Source organism: Coccidioides posadasii, chromosome 1 (assembly GCF_018416015.2).
Source record: "Coccidioides posadasii str. Silveira chromosome 1, complete sequence".
NCBI lineage: Eukaryota > Fungi > Ascomycota > Eurotiomycetes > Onygenales > Onygenaceae > Coccidioides > Coccidioides posadasii.
Window position 1 is genome coordinate 6,512,462 of NC_089407.1, and position 15,252 is coordinate 6,527,713.

The window sequence follows — 15,252 nt, forward strand, 5'->3', positions numbered from 1 at the left end:
GCGCTTTTATCGTTCCCGGAAGTTCAAACTGTTACGTCATAGCTAACTAGCTGTCCGATTAGTTACCTAGTTAGGTTGCCCCGCATCAAATTTCCGCCTTTTGCTCAGCTAAGTTAACCGACCCCGCTTCAAGGGGTTAATAAAAGCCCCGGAAGTCCCGATAAAAATATACCAATTGAGATCACTTCCACTCGACCGACTTGATCGCATAGCTCTATCGTTGGCAATCCAACAATACAAGCCCATCATGACGACCGATCCATCTACGTATAAGCTGAATCGTGAGTTTGAACAGTTCCCCCAAGCGCAACATGGATGGTTTGATGAAATTGCCAGGATATACGGAGTATCTAAATGGCTAACCCCCGTATTCCCTACTTGCATAGATACTATGATTCGGGTGAAAGACCCGCAGAAGTCACGTATGTTTTCTCTTTGGTCGTCCAATTGAAAATAAAACATCCTAGGTTCCAGTCATTTACGCTAATTTTTTTTTTTTTTTTTTGCTTTTGACAAAAAAGTCGAATTCTACAAATTTCTCGGTTTCTCTCAAATCAACAAGCTCGACTTTGAAGAAGCGAAATTTTCGCTATACTTCCTCGCTTACGACGGGCCCGAGTCACTCTCTGGCGAACGGCATTGGACGGACAGGAACGGCGTCCTCGAGCTGACTCACAACTATGGTACCGAAAACGATCCCAATTACACCGTGAACAACGGAAATACCGAACCTCACCGTGGATACGGGCATATCGCTATCTCGGTGGATAATATCGAGCTGGCGTGCAAGAGATTGGAGGATGCGGGATATCCGTTCCAGAAGAAATTGACAGAGGGGAGGATGAGGAACATCGCCTTTGTTAAGGATCCGGATGGGTACTGGGTGGAGCTCATTCGACAGACGGAGGATGAAAAGGTCTCTGGAGCGGTCACACAGACGAATCCAAAATTATATCGGTTCAACCACACCATGCTCAGAGTCAAGGATGCGGAAGTGAGCTTGAAGTACTATCGCGAGGTGATGGGGATGGAGCTGATGAGAGAGCTCAAGAATGAGGATGCAAAGTTTAATTTGTACTTCTTGGGGTATCCGAAATCGAATCCACCAGCCAGAACGGACGCATTGAACCCAGTGACCGAATGGGAGGGAGTGCTGGAACTTACCTGGAATTATGGAACTGAAAAGCAAGAGGGGAAGGTCTACCATGACGGCAATTCGGAACCACAAGGCTTCGGACATATTTGTATGACTTGCGGATCAACCTTTGCTTGATGGTGAACTTTGGGCTAATGTTCTTGGTTTGTCAGGTGTCTCTGTTGACGATCTCGACGCCGCATGTGCTCGTTTCGAGTCTCTTAACGTGAACTGGAAGAAACGCCTCACTGACGGACGAATGAAGAATGTTGCATTCGTTCTCGACCCGGATGGATACTGGATTGAGGTCATTCAGAACGAAAAATTAAAGAGCCGGAGCAAGTGGTGATAACTATCGGTAAGGCATCTTTGAGTGTGGGCCATATGCGGCCCACATGCGGCCCCTCCAAGGCATCTAACCTGAAGGCCTTCGAGCTGCGTGTCATGGAAAAGCCCAGTCGTCGTCTGCCGGGATCAGGGCGCAGCAGTATATGTAGAGTACCTAGGTTATCCCTAGCTGGAATCTGTAGCAATAACAGCAGAAACGGCGTGTAGAGCTGATATAAGCCATAATTAGTGATATGAATGAAAGCCTTCGATGGAAATAACACACATCCGAGAGCTGAAGATAACTATCGGATTTGATTAGTCGGTGGTACGAAATAACGTGGAGGCGGTGGTCCCGATGTTCCGTTCATCTCATCAAACAGAGCAAGGGGGAGGCAAAAAAAAGGCCCTTTCCAGCCAGGCAGACAGTAAGGCAGACTGATCTCTGGCGAAAAATTTGAGACAATCTCGCGCGAAGTCGAAGATTTCCTCCGTGCACGCGCTAGCTGCCGAGGGAGCACTAACCTCGCGCTGAGATGCAAGTAATTGAGCTTTAGTGTGGAGAAGAGTTTCAGCCTGGGCCAAGGGGAGTCAGAGATGAGGAATTGATCAGACGATCGAACATTCCCGGCGCTCAGTCCTCCTGCGTCGGGATTTGGGCCTCACTTGGCGGCTTCCGAGGTGATCTCGCGAGAATTCCTGCCGAATGGCGGCTCCGTCGCTTCTATCCGGAACTTCGAAACAACAGAGCCCTAGATTAGCGTTGCGGTTCGGAACGCGTGGAGGAGGTCGACCCGTTCCGCAGAAACACGACGGACGAACGGGGATGGCGCGATGCCAAAGCTAAGTTACTTGGTTGGTTAATGCAGTGCAGCTCTTCCTGGAGCTCTGCTGACTAACTGGCCGCCCCCCGCGCGCCTGACAAATCCCGCGTGGGCCAAAAAAGTAACTTTCGAGACGAGACGCGAGACTGGAGACTGGGCACACCACCCAACCCTCGCCTGTTGAGACCTCGCCCCAAGTGGTATTGGCCCGCTCGCAGCTCTTGTTTGATCCTCCTTCAAGGTGCGTATGCATGGCCTTTTGCTTTTTCCTGTCATCGCGTGTCGCATGTCCCCTTTTACGAGAAAACTCCCTCCCTATCTTCCCTCTCCCGTGCGCACGTGTACCCCTGCCAGATTCTGTATGGCTCGCATGCTGCCTCTGCTGCCCTGGGTGGGATGGAGGTTGATCTTGTTTCTCTCTGATTGGCGAGGCAGCCGTGGTGGTGTTCTGCCATTCCAGGCCTCTTTTTAAGCAGCTCGAACGCTGCTCAAATCGCCCAACTAAGATACCCACATGGATGCCTTACTTGCTGATCCGAGATCCCAACCGTATCAAACTATTCATTCACCCCCTTGTATGGATGTCCGGACATACATACTACAGCCTTCGTGCACCCCTCTCTGTCTCGTGGCCAACTACCTAAAACGAGCAGTCGGCTATCATCCTCACTCTTCTTGCATGTTATACCCCAACAGACGGACTTTGATGGCTGCTTTCCCCGCATACCTTCTCTCAGTGCCCTATAGAGTGAATGCTCAATGGCTGAATCAATCTGTTCCGGAGCTGCAGTCCCCGTTACTCGTCCCTCAAACCAAACTCATCACTCCTCTCCTGCCTCTACCACCTCGGCTACAGCTCCTACCGCCTCTACCACGCCTCAGCCCTGGTTCCTGTGTCAAGATCCGCATTTCCTTCCAGCCTGGGCACGGAGTCACGTGAAATACGCCCAGAACCTTCTGGAGTGCGACGACGAACCCATCGAATACGACCACGACGAGCTCGACTACAGGGATAACTGCTTTTTTTTCCCCGAAGATTGTGTCTACCGTCCTCCGCCGTCACAGCCGGAGAACCCTCTGTTCCTGAGGGATTGGATGAGTAACCCAGATGGTACAGAGACAGACTTGGACCACGAGGATAATACCGACGACATGGGCTCCGCGATGCTGTCTAATATCAAGATGCTGGATACGTCAGCGCTGACGGATCTGCTGGAAGATAATTTGTCTCCCCCTGAGATTACTTCTATATTGTAGGTTTGTCCTGGAAGATCTCACTTTTGTTCAGCCGACATGCACTTTTTTTTTCTCCCTAAATGGATACCTACGGAGCAGAAGTAAACATCAAATTTTTAACATTCATTCTCATATTTCCTATTTAGTATATTCGCCACTAATGGAGCCGTGTTTGCGCATGCCTCTTCTCTTACCCAGCGGCGAGTTAGGAGCCTCTGTGCAACATATGGGGCTGCATACAAATCTTACGCCGTGAGCCACTCAAACGGGAATCTAACTGGTATAAATCCTGCGAACCACCCTTCATCATTCGTGACCACCCCGTCCGTCCCGCTCGGAGATGTCGGCAGCATTATTTTCGAGCTGGAAGACCACGTCGCGGTGGTGACAAAAATCGCAGATAAAGTACTTCTCGCGGTCGTTGGACCAACCCGAATCGACCGCAACACGACGTCATCCTCTTCGAACAGTAGCAGCAGACGCGCCGCCTTGATGAGTTCCGCCTCCAGCGACATTGAACGAACCCTCAGACCCGTCGATTCCTTCCCTACGGTCCACGACCATCTCACTAGCTCATCGCAAGAACAAGCCGGGAAGCTCGCATCATCGGCTCCAGCGCCAGGCGGCTCTCTCTCCATCACCCAACTTTGCTCGCGTGCTGGGGATTCCAGCAAGACCACGAACGAAGATGCTGACAAATCGCTCCGTGCGCAGTGGGAGATTGACAGGACCAGTGACCTGAAAAGGCTGGCTAGTCTAAATCTCAGCTCGCCGCCGACGATTTTACTCGCGTTAGAATCAAAGTCTGCCGCCCTGGGGAGATTCTTGAGGAATAAGCTGGCCGATTTGGAGAGCCCAGAAGACTTTTAGGTGTCTCCAACAAGAGGGAGTTAGATTTTCCGAGCAGGATTCACATGGTGCGACCTGTTTAAATTTCTTTGACTACTACAGTATCCGGTTTACACTTAAATCTAGGAGTGAGAAGGGTACGGTTTTGCTTAAAATTTGGTTTACGGAGTTAAAGCGCACACACTCTCACTCACAACACATGTATTTTAACGAGCAAGCAAAAAGACGATAACAACTCTTTCTTTCTCCTTTTCTTTTTTTATTTTTTGGCTGTCCCATAGCTTCTACAGCTGTGATGCTGCTGTGGGTAGCTTTGCTGTTTAACCGTGATAGGCATACACCCCAATGTACTCTGTGGGTACCGCGGATCTAGGAAGTGGTCCTGAAAGGGTAGAATTGGTAGAGAGAAAAGAAGTGAATATGTTCAAGAATAATTTAGGCGGGAGATACGTTAAAAAAGCATGTAGAAAAAGCATTCAAAATTGATTTTAAGCTGTGAAAAGTGATTCTCGCCATGCAAAAAAGGTAGTTGACAGGACCACAGCTGGAAGCTTCTCCAAAGCTCTTCAGCGGGTTGTCGGCCGTGTTCCCCAATAAAAACGGCGGGAGCGGGCTATTTTTGGGGATCGCACCGCGGTTAATCTCGCCGGCGGCTTCCCCGCAGCCTTTAACGCCGTTCCCCGCAAGTCCGAGGAACAATACGGGGTGCCGCCCATCAACCACGTCTTCCGCCAGTCCCTCTCAGCCGCACTCAGCCCTTCCCTTCTCCTCCTCTCTTCAAATCAAGTCAAATCCTCGACTGACCGACATCCAAGTATCCATCTCCTCTCTTCCTTTGCTTCAGACATCATGGTACTCCCCGCGATCCGAGTGGCGCCCACCGCGGCCACCAGGGCCTTCAATCTCCTCCGCACAGTCCAGTACACTCACCCTCCAAGCTGCCCTTGCCATTCGAACCCTGCACATCACCATCACCATCAGCCGTCCGTATCGTCCATAGCCAAACATGTCCGGCACATGGCAACTCCAATTGACCCATCCCATCAGAAAGAATATGCGTTCGAGATGGCCGCGTCCAGCATCCGCTTCGGGCCGGGCGCGACAAAAGAAGTCGGAATGGATTTTAAGAACTTGGGCGCGAAGAGAGTGATGGTGGTTACGGATCAGAATGTTAAACATCTGGATGCAATGAAGAATGCGATTGAAGGATTGAGCAAGGAGGGCATTCAGTTTACGGTGTATGACAAAGTGAGAGTGGAACCAAAGGATTATTCGTCAGTGCCCATCCCCCACATTGCTATATATTGATTGCTGGATAGGAAGCTGACGAAATATGTGTAGGGTCAAGGATGCTATAGCCTTCGCTAAGCCATATAATGCGGATGCATTTTTAGCCGTTGGTCAGATTTTACAGCTTTCGTGGGATGCTTAACTGGAACCACTGCTAATTTATATTGTGCAGGTGGCGGGTCCGTCATTGATACTTGCAAGCTCATGAATTTGTATTGCGTCTATCCAGAGGCAGACTTCCTTGACTTTGTCAATGCGCCGCTAGGCAAAGGTCTTCCTATTGTCAGGCAACTCAAACCACTTATTGCGATTCCTACAACTGCCGGGACAGGAGCTGAGACCACAGGGACAGCGATCTTCGATCTTGTGGATAAAAAGGCCAAGACGGGTGTTGCCCACCGGAATATGAAACCAACTCTGGGTATCTGCGATCCTCTGAACACGAGAACCATGCCTTCGGCCGTTCATGCATCTTCTGGGCTTGACGTGCTCTGCCACTCCCTCGAATCGTGGACCGCAATTCCCTTCAACCAGCGCACCCCCCGACCAACAAATCCTATCAACCGCCCAGCCTATCAAGGAGCTAACCCAATCTCAGACATTTTCTCCCTTCAGTCGCTAAAGAGTACGGTAAAATACCTCCCACGGGCCGTCAAGGATCCAGAAGACCACGAAGCTCAAAGCCAAATGCTTCTCGCTGCAACTTTGGCCGGTGTCGGTTTCGGGAATGCCGGCGTACATTTATGCCACGGAATGAGTTATCCTATCTCAGGGCAGAATCCCGGATATAAGCATAAGGGATACGAGGTGGACCACGACATCATCCCGCATGGTGTGTCCGTCGCGGTTTCTGCCCCAGCTGTCTTCCGATTCACTGCCGCGAGCAACCCGGATCGTCACCTGGCCGCTGCTGAGATCTTTGGAAAAGATATCTCAAACGTCAAGCGCGAAAGTGCCGGAGAAGTTCTCGGCGAGGCAATCGCTGAATTCTTGATTGGCCTAGGAGACCAGCCGCGAGGATTGAAGGACCTAGGATTCAATAACTCGCAAATTGACATGTTGGTCGAGGGCACTATACCCCAGAAGCGAGTGCTAGACCTTGCACCAAACCTCAGCAAGGAACTTGAAGCTGAAAAGGACGAATTGCGGAAATTGTTTGAAGCGTCGATGGAGTACTAGAACAAGATAGCGGATTTCGGAATAGCGGGCATTTCAGCGTGTCTTTGGAGATATCTCTGTGTACGCATATACACCCAAGCATGTGAGTTAGGTACTATATAACTATCAGTCTATTATTTTGCGTCTTTTCGAAGTAGCAGCAAGTCAGCCAATATCCGGAGCTAAAACGCAGTTTGTTCTCGAAGCCAACCTGTGGGGCCATGCCACAACTGTCTCTTTATCACCTTGAATGACCGATCACTTGCTCTTGCAGTAGCACTGCGATATCGGACAGTTTTAGCCTGGCAATGTGCATTTGGTGGCTTGGGCGCTGTGAGCTGTCCGGGTGTTATACGTTTCAACCCGGCTTTACGGATCTCGATGTCCACATTCTTCGTATAATTACTTAACCAACTAATAATTAGTTTTTGCGTCAACAGGTAAGGAGTGGCAATTGTGAGTGTTTCCGCCGCAAGTATTCGAGAATATCGGCGCCGGATCCATCATGGATGGTGTTATCCAACAGGGCTATGCGCCACCACACCGTATTGACAACTGAACAAGGTTAACTAGCTACTTACTGGTTCAGGAACCTAAAAGGCTCCTCGATTGCTTCGGATACCAGGAGGGGGGATCAGAACAATTTACTCAAGATTTGCGGGACTGGTTCTCAGGTTGTGGCGACCGGACAGTATTGGCCCAGCCTGAAATCAGCCTCTCAGCAATTTCGTCCTGAGACCAAGAAAAAGATGAATGCCGTCAATCACTTGGTGGACAGCCTCGTATCAAGTTCTTTGGTCCAGCCTGCATCGTGTATTGAACGAACATTCCAGGATTCGGTGATCATCACTAGCCGCTTTAACGAATGGGACTGAAGCGGGCGAATTGCATCTCGCGAACCTTGAGAGGAAAAGCGGACTTGATCTCGGGGTCATTCGCGACTTTTTCATGGTAATTTCGAAGATATTGGCATGTACACTCCGTACTTTTTTTTCATTTCGTCACATAGCTCCTCTCTAGGGGAAAAGCGGCATCATCGGGAGCTGTGCTCGTTCGGGAGTAAGCAAGTGAGATAACTTGCCTAAACTCTCCTGAAGCACACTGACTTCAGCAAGCCGCAGCATTTCAATGTCGCCGGTTGCGGCTACGTTGTACTCCCGGGATGGATAATCGGGGACAGCCGTGGTGACTCGATGATGATCGGCTGAATCTGATTTGCTTTCACTCCAGTGGGTTGTCAGGACTGGCTTCTGGGTTTCCGTGTCATGCAGTGACGCTGTTGCTTCTACTGGGCGACGGTGGCACCTCAACGCAGCCTGTGCACCCCGGAGTTGTTTGGTGGCTCTGCTGCGTGGGAGTTTTGACAACTATCATATACGTTTTGCATTCCTCTCTCTCCCTCTTTCCCTTTATGTCTCTCCAATTCTCTCAGACTGCCCTCGCATCCTTCAAATGTCTTGAAGTGCATTACGGGACGACTGACCTTCCTTCTTTGCCTTGCTACAGGACACACCTGTCTAGTTAGAGATCCCATTCACACTGACAAAACTAGAAACTTGAGTTGCCCCGCCATTGTCTTGCATTGGACACAATGCCTCTTCTCAGCTCCGAGGGCCCCCGCCCCAAAGTCCTGGTTCCTGAGAAGCTGTCTCCGGACGGACTGGCGCTTCTCAGGGCAAGTACGGACGTCCATGAGAAGATGGGATTAACCCCTGAGGAGCTGTTGACAATCATATCCGACTACGACGCCCTGGTTGTTCGGTCAGAGACCAAGGTGACCGACGAAGTGCTCCAAACTGCGAAGAACCTAAAGGTTGTTGCGAGGGCTGGCGTAGGAGTGGACAATGTTGGTGAGTCTATTCAAGCCTTCTGGCTCCAATGGACCCTTTGCTTATCAGTTCTTTGACAGATGTTGATACTGCAACGAAGCTTGGGATTGTGGTCGTAAATTCTCCGGCTGGGAATGTGGGTGCTGCCGCAGAGCATACGATTGCATTGATGCTGGCGACGGCCCGGAAGATTTCGCATGCTTGTTCCAGCCTCAAAGGCGACAAGTGGGAGAGAAGCAAATTTGTTGGCGTCGAAGTTAAAGGGAAGACCTTGGGTATTATTGGGTTGGGAAAAGGTATTCGACTACGTCCATCGTACTCGTTGGCTGGAAATGATTTTACTGATATTATAATGCTTCAAAGTCGGTATGATCGTGGCCAGATTGGCGAAAGGACTTGGAATGAATGTGAATGCCATGGACCCTTATGCTTCTGAAGCGGTTGCGTCTTCGGCATCTATCACGTTGGTGTCCTCGCTCTCTGAGCTGTTGCCGACCGTCGACTTTCTCACTATCCATACTCCACTGATTGCATCAACAAAAGGTATGATATCTACCGCGGAGCTTGCAAAAATGAAACCAGGTGCTCGAATACTCAACGTAGCGCGTGGAGGCACAATCGACGAGATTGCGTTATTGGACGCCCTTGAGTCTGGACATATCGCTGGTGCTGGCATAGACGTTTTCACCTCAGAACCACCAAAGCCAGGTTCCAGTGCTTCTCGGCTCATCGCACATCCAAACGTAGTTGCTACTCCTCATCTTGGTGCTTCGACTGTGGAGGCTCAAGAGAATGTCTCCATTGACGTTTGCGAGCAGGTCCTTCAAATCCTCGGAGGAGCCCTACCTCGCAGTGCTGTCAACGCTCCGTTGATTCTTCCAGAGGAGTATAAGAAACTGCAACCGTTCGTTCGTCTAGTGGAGAAAATGGGCAGTTTATATACCCAGCATTACAGTTCATCTACCTCCTTTGACGCTAACCGGAGTACATTTGACCTGATTTATGAAGGTGACATTGCTGGAATCAACAACACGAAACCACTGTTTGCTGCCTTTATCAAAGGGCTTATGGCTACTATCAGCAGCACTAATGTGAGCATTGTTAATGCTGAACTGGTTGCGCGGGAACGTGGTATTGTCGTGAATGAACAGCGTTCCCGCGACCCTTCCACCCATTCATATTCCTCCCTCGTCACTCTTGTTGCCAGACCACCTTCTCGAGCTCCATCCAGAGCACCCGGTGTTGCTGAAACCCAGAGACCCTTACAAAATCCGCATCAGCAAATCATCTCCGGCACTTGTTCCGGATCTCAAATCATCATATCCCGCCTTGGTCGTTTTGCTACATCCTTCGTTCCTGAGGGCAGACTTCTTATCTGTCACAATTACGACTCACCAGGAAAAATTGGAGTGGTGGGAAGTATCCTGGGCAAACAAGACGTCAACATTAATTTCATGAGTGTCGCTCCCATTTCGAAACAACTCCTCGAAGAGGATGCAGCCAAGGGACAAAGCCAGAAGGGATATGGTGGCAATGGTAATGGAATTCATACGGAGGCTCTCATGCTACTTGGTGTTGACGGGCCCGTTAGCCAGGATGTCGTCACGGCCTTGGTTGACTCCGGCGGTGTCTTGAGTGCGAGCTTAGTTTCGCTTTAAGCAGTGAACTGAACGCCGAAGCCAGCATCCCCAGACATAGCGTATCACAAAATTATTCAATGAAACCCGGGTTTGACGACCATATAGGATCTTAGCGGTCTATTCACGAGTTCGAAAACGCGTTAGACTTACTTCAACACGACAGATTTGAGCTTTCTCAAATATGAAATGGGGATCGTATACACTTGAGTACGCCCGGGGGAGAGGTGACTACTAATAGAATGGGATTACCCAGATATGGCAAATAATGAGATTTTACGAATGGACGACTTTAAAATGAACAAATTTTTGAATTTTTGCGTAATTTACTACTTCTTCACTGTTCGTAGTTCTTCTGCTGCATGTCATTCCTTTCCCCAAGACTCCACCCATTCCACACATATACCTTTGAAATCAACGATTCAACGTACTTGGAAACAGGATATCTCAAGAATCATCCCGACATACTGGAACTGATGAGTCCATACATATCACAACTGAGACGTACTTCAAATGAGTGTAATCTCCTCGGAACAATGTTTCCTAGGTGTTCCTTGGCTAACGCATGGGACTCCCACCGAACGTTAGGCCCTTCGCACCACCAAAACTCCCATTACTCGGTGTTAGGGCTGTGGATCTCCTAAACGCTTGCCGCGGGGTCGACGGTGTGCTTCCACTCATACTCCCATTCGAACTTCCACCCCCGGCGGGACCGCCAGTAACTGACGCAGCGGCGGATGCGGATGCCGGAAGAATAAAATCTGGCGTATTCCTCCCGCTAAGAGGAAGACGAGATATAGGATTTGTGGAACCAGGGGTGGATAGTCCATTTGGATTCACGCCGTTGTTGATATTGTTATTGTTTGGGTTAGGCGTGGCTTGGGAAGGATATCTGGCCGGGGGGCGGAATCCGACTTTGACTCCTTCGCGGAATATTTCTTCGAGGATTTGGTTTACTATACCTGCATCCTCGTATTCTTTGAATTTTTTCCAGAGGCGGAGGGCCATACGAGCATCTTCAATGGAGTCGTGGCCTTCTGGAGGTGTCGTAGTTATGGCTGTGGTTGTTGTAGTACTTGTATTAGCGTCGTGACTGCTGGGATTGGTTGTGGTAGTGATTGATGTCGAGGTCGTTGTGGTTGTTTCTTCTTGGATGTATTCTTTGAATACCGCCCAGGCAAGATATCGTAGACTCAGCCGCCGATTCTTCCCTGGGTGGAAGAACAGGTACTGGGTGTCTATGGTCTGGGCTTTCGGAACTTGTATGTTGATCTTTCTAAAGTCGGATGCCAATCCATGGCCGACGAAGACGCAGCCCAGGTTTAAAAGGAGCCACAGCTTCTTATAAGCTACTTTCAGTGCGACGAGGTTGTGACGACTCGTCCGTGGGTCGAGATCTCCTGGCTTGATGCCAGAGTACTGAGTTACATAATCGACGATTGGATCCTTGATTGTAATGTAATCATCAATAAACGGGACGCCTTCATGGTTGCCGGAACCGCGAATCACAGATACTCGAGCAAGTCCGCTCTTGCTGGGCCGGATCATTTCCTGGGTTCCATCGGCTTTGACTTCGATCTCTGCTTTCTCGAGGTCTACGAATTCCGTGTCGAGAGCGATCGGAGTGCCCGCAATAGGCTTTTCTTCTGACTTGAGGATGTGGCATTTGTCGGTTGGTGGGCGATTGCTATAAAAGGTCAGTTAATAGCCATCAATACACTCCATAGTAGGGAATACTCACTTCATAGACCATTCGTAAAACAAAAGAGTGGTATCCAACTCATTTTTCCAGCTATCGTCTAATCCATGCCGACCAGTCGATATTTGATAAGCAAGAGTGCACGGAGATTTCCATCCCTGATTGAATGAAAACACTTCTTCCTTGCTAACACCGGTAACCAAGAAATCGTTGAAGAGATGCCAATTGCTTTTCTTTGTTGGCTCTCGTGCAGAGATGGAAACATCGACGAAAGAGACTAAATGTGGCTTCTTTTGCTCCACGATATCAATCTCTGCGATTATGCCCACTAGCTCATAGATCACCAAACCCTCAAAATCATTTTGTTGCCGAATTCGCAGCTGCTCGCCTTCATAGCATTGAATTTGGTTATCTTCAATCATGACTCCAATTTTCTCCGGTAGCCAGCCGGGAATTGACCAAAAGCGGCGATGCGCCGAGTTGTTGATTGCTGCATTTAACATCAAAACCAACGGCATGCGTTGAACAGTTTTTCGGATGGACACCTGTTGGTATCTGCGACAAGTACTGCACCAACCTCGATTTTGAGTTTCGCGTTCGATGCTTGACCGGAGAATGTTTGAAAATCGACAAGCCTGATTGCGATGCGCTTGCTTCGGGTCGGCCGCTGGATAGATTAGCTCTGTCACAAAAGCATTGCCAGGCCGGACAATCTCGTTGCGACAGAACATGCAACATATGGACTCAACAGCAGCCGTACTTAGAGTGTTGTCCAAAGAATCCGAGTTTGGATATACCGTCCGGTAGTCGTGTGCTATCTGATTTAAAAAAAATCGATGGACTGATTGAATTGCCGATGATAAAGATTTATTGCTCAGGCTCTCTTCCAGTAAGCCCAAGTTTGCAGCTTCTCTGAAACCACTGAACGTCTTCAGAAGGTTCGTAGCTTGGCAATTTTGTCCATTTGCCTTGTCAAGCATGTCAAAAAGGAACCCCATTTCGCACAGGAGACAGCTTTCACAAAGGCAGTTGGTCGAGACATGGTGGAGGGCGAGATTCCTAACCAAGGGTATAAATTTAAGGAGCTGGAGCAAGGAATTCGTAAATGAGTTAGCGATATGTGTTTCGAGACCCGAAAATTCGGTTTTGTTGTAATATCTGCACAAGATATCAGTGCTATTGCTTATAACGTCACAAGCCATATAAGAACATGGAATACGCAATCATACCTGAAATCGAAATCATCAACTCCGAATTTACTATACTTGATTTCGACATTGCTGTATTTTAAGAGAGGGTCCTCTTTTGTTTCTCCGTTGATTTTTAGTCCCTGCAGAGCCCCGACGGCTTCTTGTGCGCCCTCGGGCTTAGAGTTTGGAAGCTCTCTAGCCTTTTCGCTTAAAAATTTCGGCGCTGCTAAAGCAACCTCCGTTGACGACTGCAAGCGAGTGTTTTCCACCTGATACCTACGTTTCTTTCGTGGATTCTGCGCATATTGACCGATTTCGCTCGGACGGAGGTAAGGAAGGATAGCTGGGTCCATCGGGACAGGGGCATTCCCAATTTCAAAAATTAAATGGCTGGGCCACGCCGAGAGGAGACGTTCATGATAGTATGGCATTCCGATCACGTTAAGAGGTGTATCGTTAGACCAATCGAGCATAGAGGGTCGTGTAGGTATATCTGAGAATTCGGTTTCTTTACCGATTTCATTAAAGTGGATTTTTGATGGGGAGCCCCAGAGATGGATACAGCATTCAGCATCGTTGATAGCTAGTGCCTCTCCGGAGGGTGATACCTCTAGCCCTAACATGAACGCGACATTGGCTTGTCGAAGGTTGATTGTATTTGGATTCATGAGATCAACGACCTGCAGCTGGCCAGTCTGTGACGCGATAAAACTGGTAGTTTGTAATCTCGGATGCATGCGAACGAAGGCCGCACCCGCGTGAAACGGTATAGGTGGTAAGGGAATGAGCGATTTCAAGTCATAAACGTTGGCAAGAGGGTCAACTATCGGTGATCCAGCGTGGCGAACGGAAAAGCCGCAAGTAACGAGGAAGTCGTTCCGAGCATCCATATCGTTTATCAAAGCTCCATGGGCTTTCCAACTTTTCACGACGGAAAAATCAGTCAGGCTCAGTACATTAACGGAGCCGGTATCGGTAGCAGCGCATAGGTATCGGCTTCTCTTCATGATCGTATAGCGGTACTCCGTTGATAACTGATCCACAATGGCTCCTTTCTCAACGTCGATGATGAACATGGCGGACTGTAAGCCCGCAACAATGATCTTATGCGGCTGCGCCGTAAAGCTCATGCACCTGAGCTCGGTCATTTCCGGATGCAAAATATGCCATTGTGTCAGCCCGCGGCGCGAAGCCAGATGGACACTATTTGCCGATAGGGATATCACACCCTTGTCGTGGAAAAGGAATTGCCGGACTTGGCCTTCGGAGGAGGCATGGGCCTTGACCGACGTGTATCTTTGCAGCTCGGGGCCATAAAATGACGATACGCGGCCCTAGAATGCTCGAATTGTTAGCATCATGGTCTAGTAAAACCAATAGCATCTTTTTTCATTGACGCCAACAGCAAGATAGTCAGCGATAAAGCGTAGGTCAACCCACAAACTCGTTCCCCACCCAAAGCAGCTCTTGCGAATCGTCGAAGGCGACGGTGGATGCGACAGTAGGCAAAAGATGCGGCCCCGGGGGAGGAACAGCGACTTGGGAGACTTCGTCCCAGTCTGCTTCCATAGCGCACGATGATGGCGTTTCCCGCTCGAACGGCGCAGCGACTCCTCTTTGTGATGGATAACCGTTAGAAACCGAAGCTTTCTTTTCCTGCAGACGTTTCTTCTCCGGATCCACGATTCAAACTCGATTCTGTCTACCCGTACGGGAAAGGCCCACAGGGAAGCATCATTCTCAACAAGTAGGATTTGTCTGTCTAGGTATACTCAAGGGTGTCGAGCTGTTCCATTCGTGGGCAAGTCAGTTGTGTCGGCGCATCAATCGCGTCTCATGGTGACCGAATCGCCCCATCAAGATGAAGTCAGCGTGGAAGGCAAGTGCCAAAATATTTCATAACCCAAAAAGCTAAGCCCACATGTAACTCCGAAGGCCGCCTCGATAGAAGTCTCGGGAGATTATCCTGCAAGCTGTGGCGCTTGTTTTCTCTCCGGCCAGAGAGCCATCGCTCGTGGTGGACGGAGACGAGGGACATCACGTGACCATTCCTCTGATCTTCGGAATCCCACCGTCCA

At 49.5% G+C, this 15,252-nt stretch overlaps 5 protein-coding genes across 5 annotated transcripts; 4 read left to right on the forward strand and 1 right to left on the reverse strand.

Moving 5' to 3' along the window:
- Positions 1–247: 247 nt before the first annotated feature.
- On the forward strand, positions 248–1,733 carry GLO1 (Lactoylglutathione lyase; the record flags this gene model as incomplete). Its single annotated transcript, XM_003065881.2, has 4 exons — positions 248–281; positions 387–422; positions 522–1,244; positions 1,309–1,733. 4 exons carry the CDS (start codon positions 248–250, stop codon positions 1,482–1,484), a joined length of 969 nt encoding a protein of 322 aa, XP_003065927.2. The 3' UTR covers positions 1,485–1,733.
- Positions 1,734–2,458: 725 nt separating this feature from the next.
- On the forward strand, positions 2,459–4,601 carry D8B26_001928 (uncharacterized protein). The gene is made up of 3 exons (XM_003065882.2): positions 2,459–2,527; positions 3,077–3,539; positions 3,669–4,601. Exons 2-3 carry the CDS (start codon positions 3,382–3,384, stop codon positions 4,390–4,392), a joined length of 882 nt encoding a protein of 293 aa, XP_003065928.2. The 5' UTR covers positions 2,459–2,527; positions 3,077–3,381; the 3' UTR covers positions 4,393–4,601.
- A 529-nt stretch (positions 4,602–5,130) lies between these two features.
- Positions 5,131–6,965, forward strand: D8B26_001929 (uncharacterized protein). Its single transcript, XM_003065883.2, has 3 exons — positions 5,131–5,645; positions 5,713–5,771; positions 5,834–6,965. Exons 1-3 carry the CDS (start codon positions 5,221–5,223, stop codon positions 6,838–6,840), a joined length of 1,491 nt encoding a protein of 496 aa, XP_003065929.1. The 5' UTR covers positions 5,131–5,220; the 3' UTR covers positions 6,841–6,965.
- A 1,022-nt stretch (positions 6,966–7,987) lies between these two features.
- On the forward strand, positions 7,988–10,984 carry D8B26_001930 (uncharacterized protein). The gene is made up of 3 exons (XM_003065884.2): positions 7,988–8,669; positions 8,729–8,944; positions 9,012–10,984. The coding sequence occupies exons 1-3, from the start codon at positions 8,411–8,413 to the stop codon at positions 10,304–10,306; spliced, it is 1,770 nt and encodes a 589-aa protein (XP_003065930.1). The 5' UTR covers positions 7,988–8,410; the 3' UTR covers positions 10,307–10,984.
- On the reverse strand, positions 10,787–14,881 carry PAN2 (poly(A)-specific ribonuclease). The gene is made up of 4 exons (XM_003065885.2): positions 14,615–14,881; positions 13,214–14,508; positions 12,027–13,142; positions 10,787–11,972 (listed from the first exon to the last, which is right to left on the reverse strand). The coding sequence occupies exons 1-4, from the start codon at positions 14,741–14,743 to the stop codon at positions 10,844–10,846; spliced, it is 3,669 nt and encodes a 1,222-aa protein (XP_003065931.2). The 5' UTR covers positions 14,744–14,881; the 3' UTR covers positions 10,787–10,843.
- Positions 14,882–15,252: the final 371 nt, after the last annotated feature.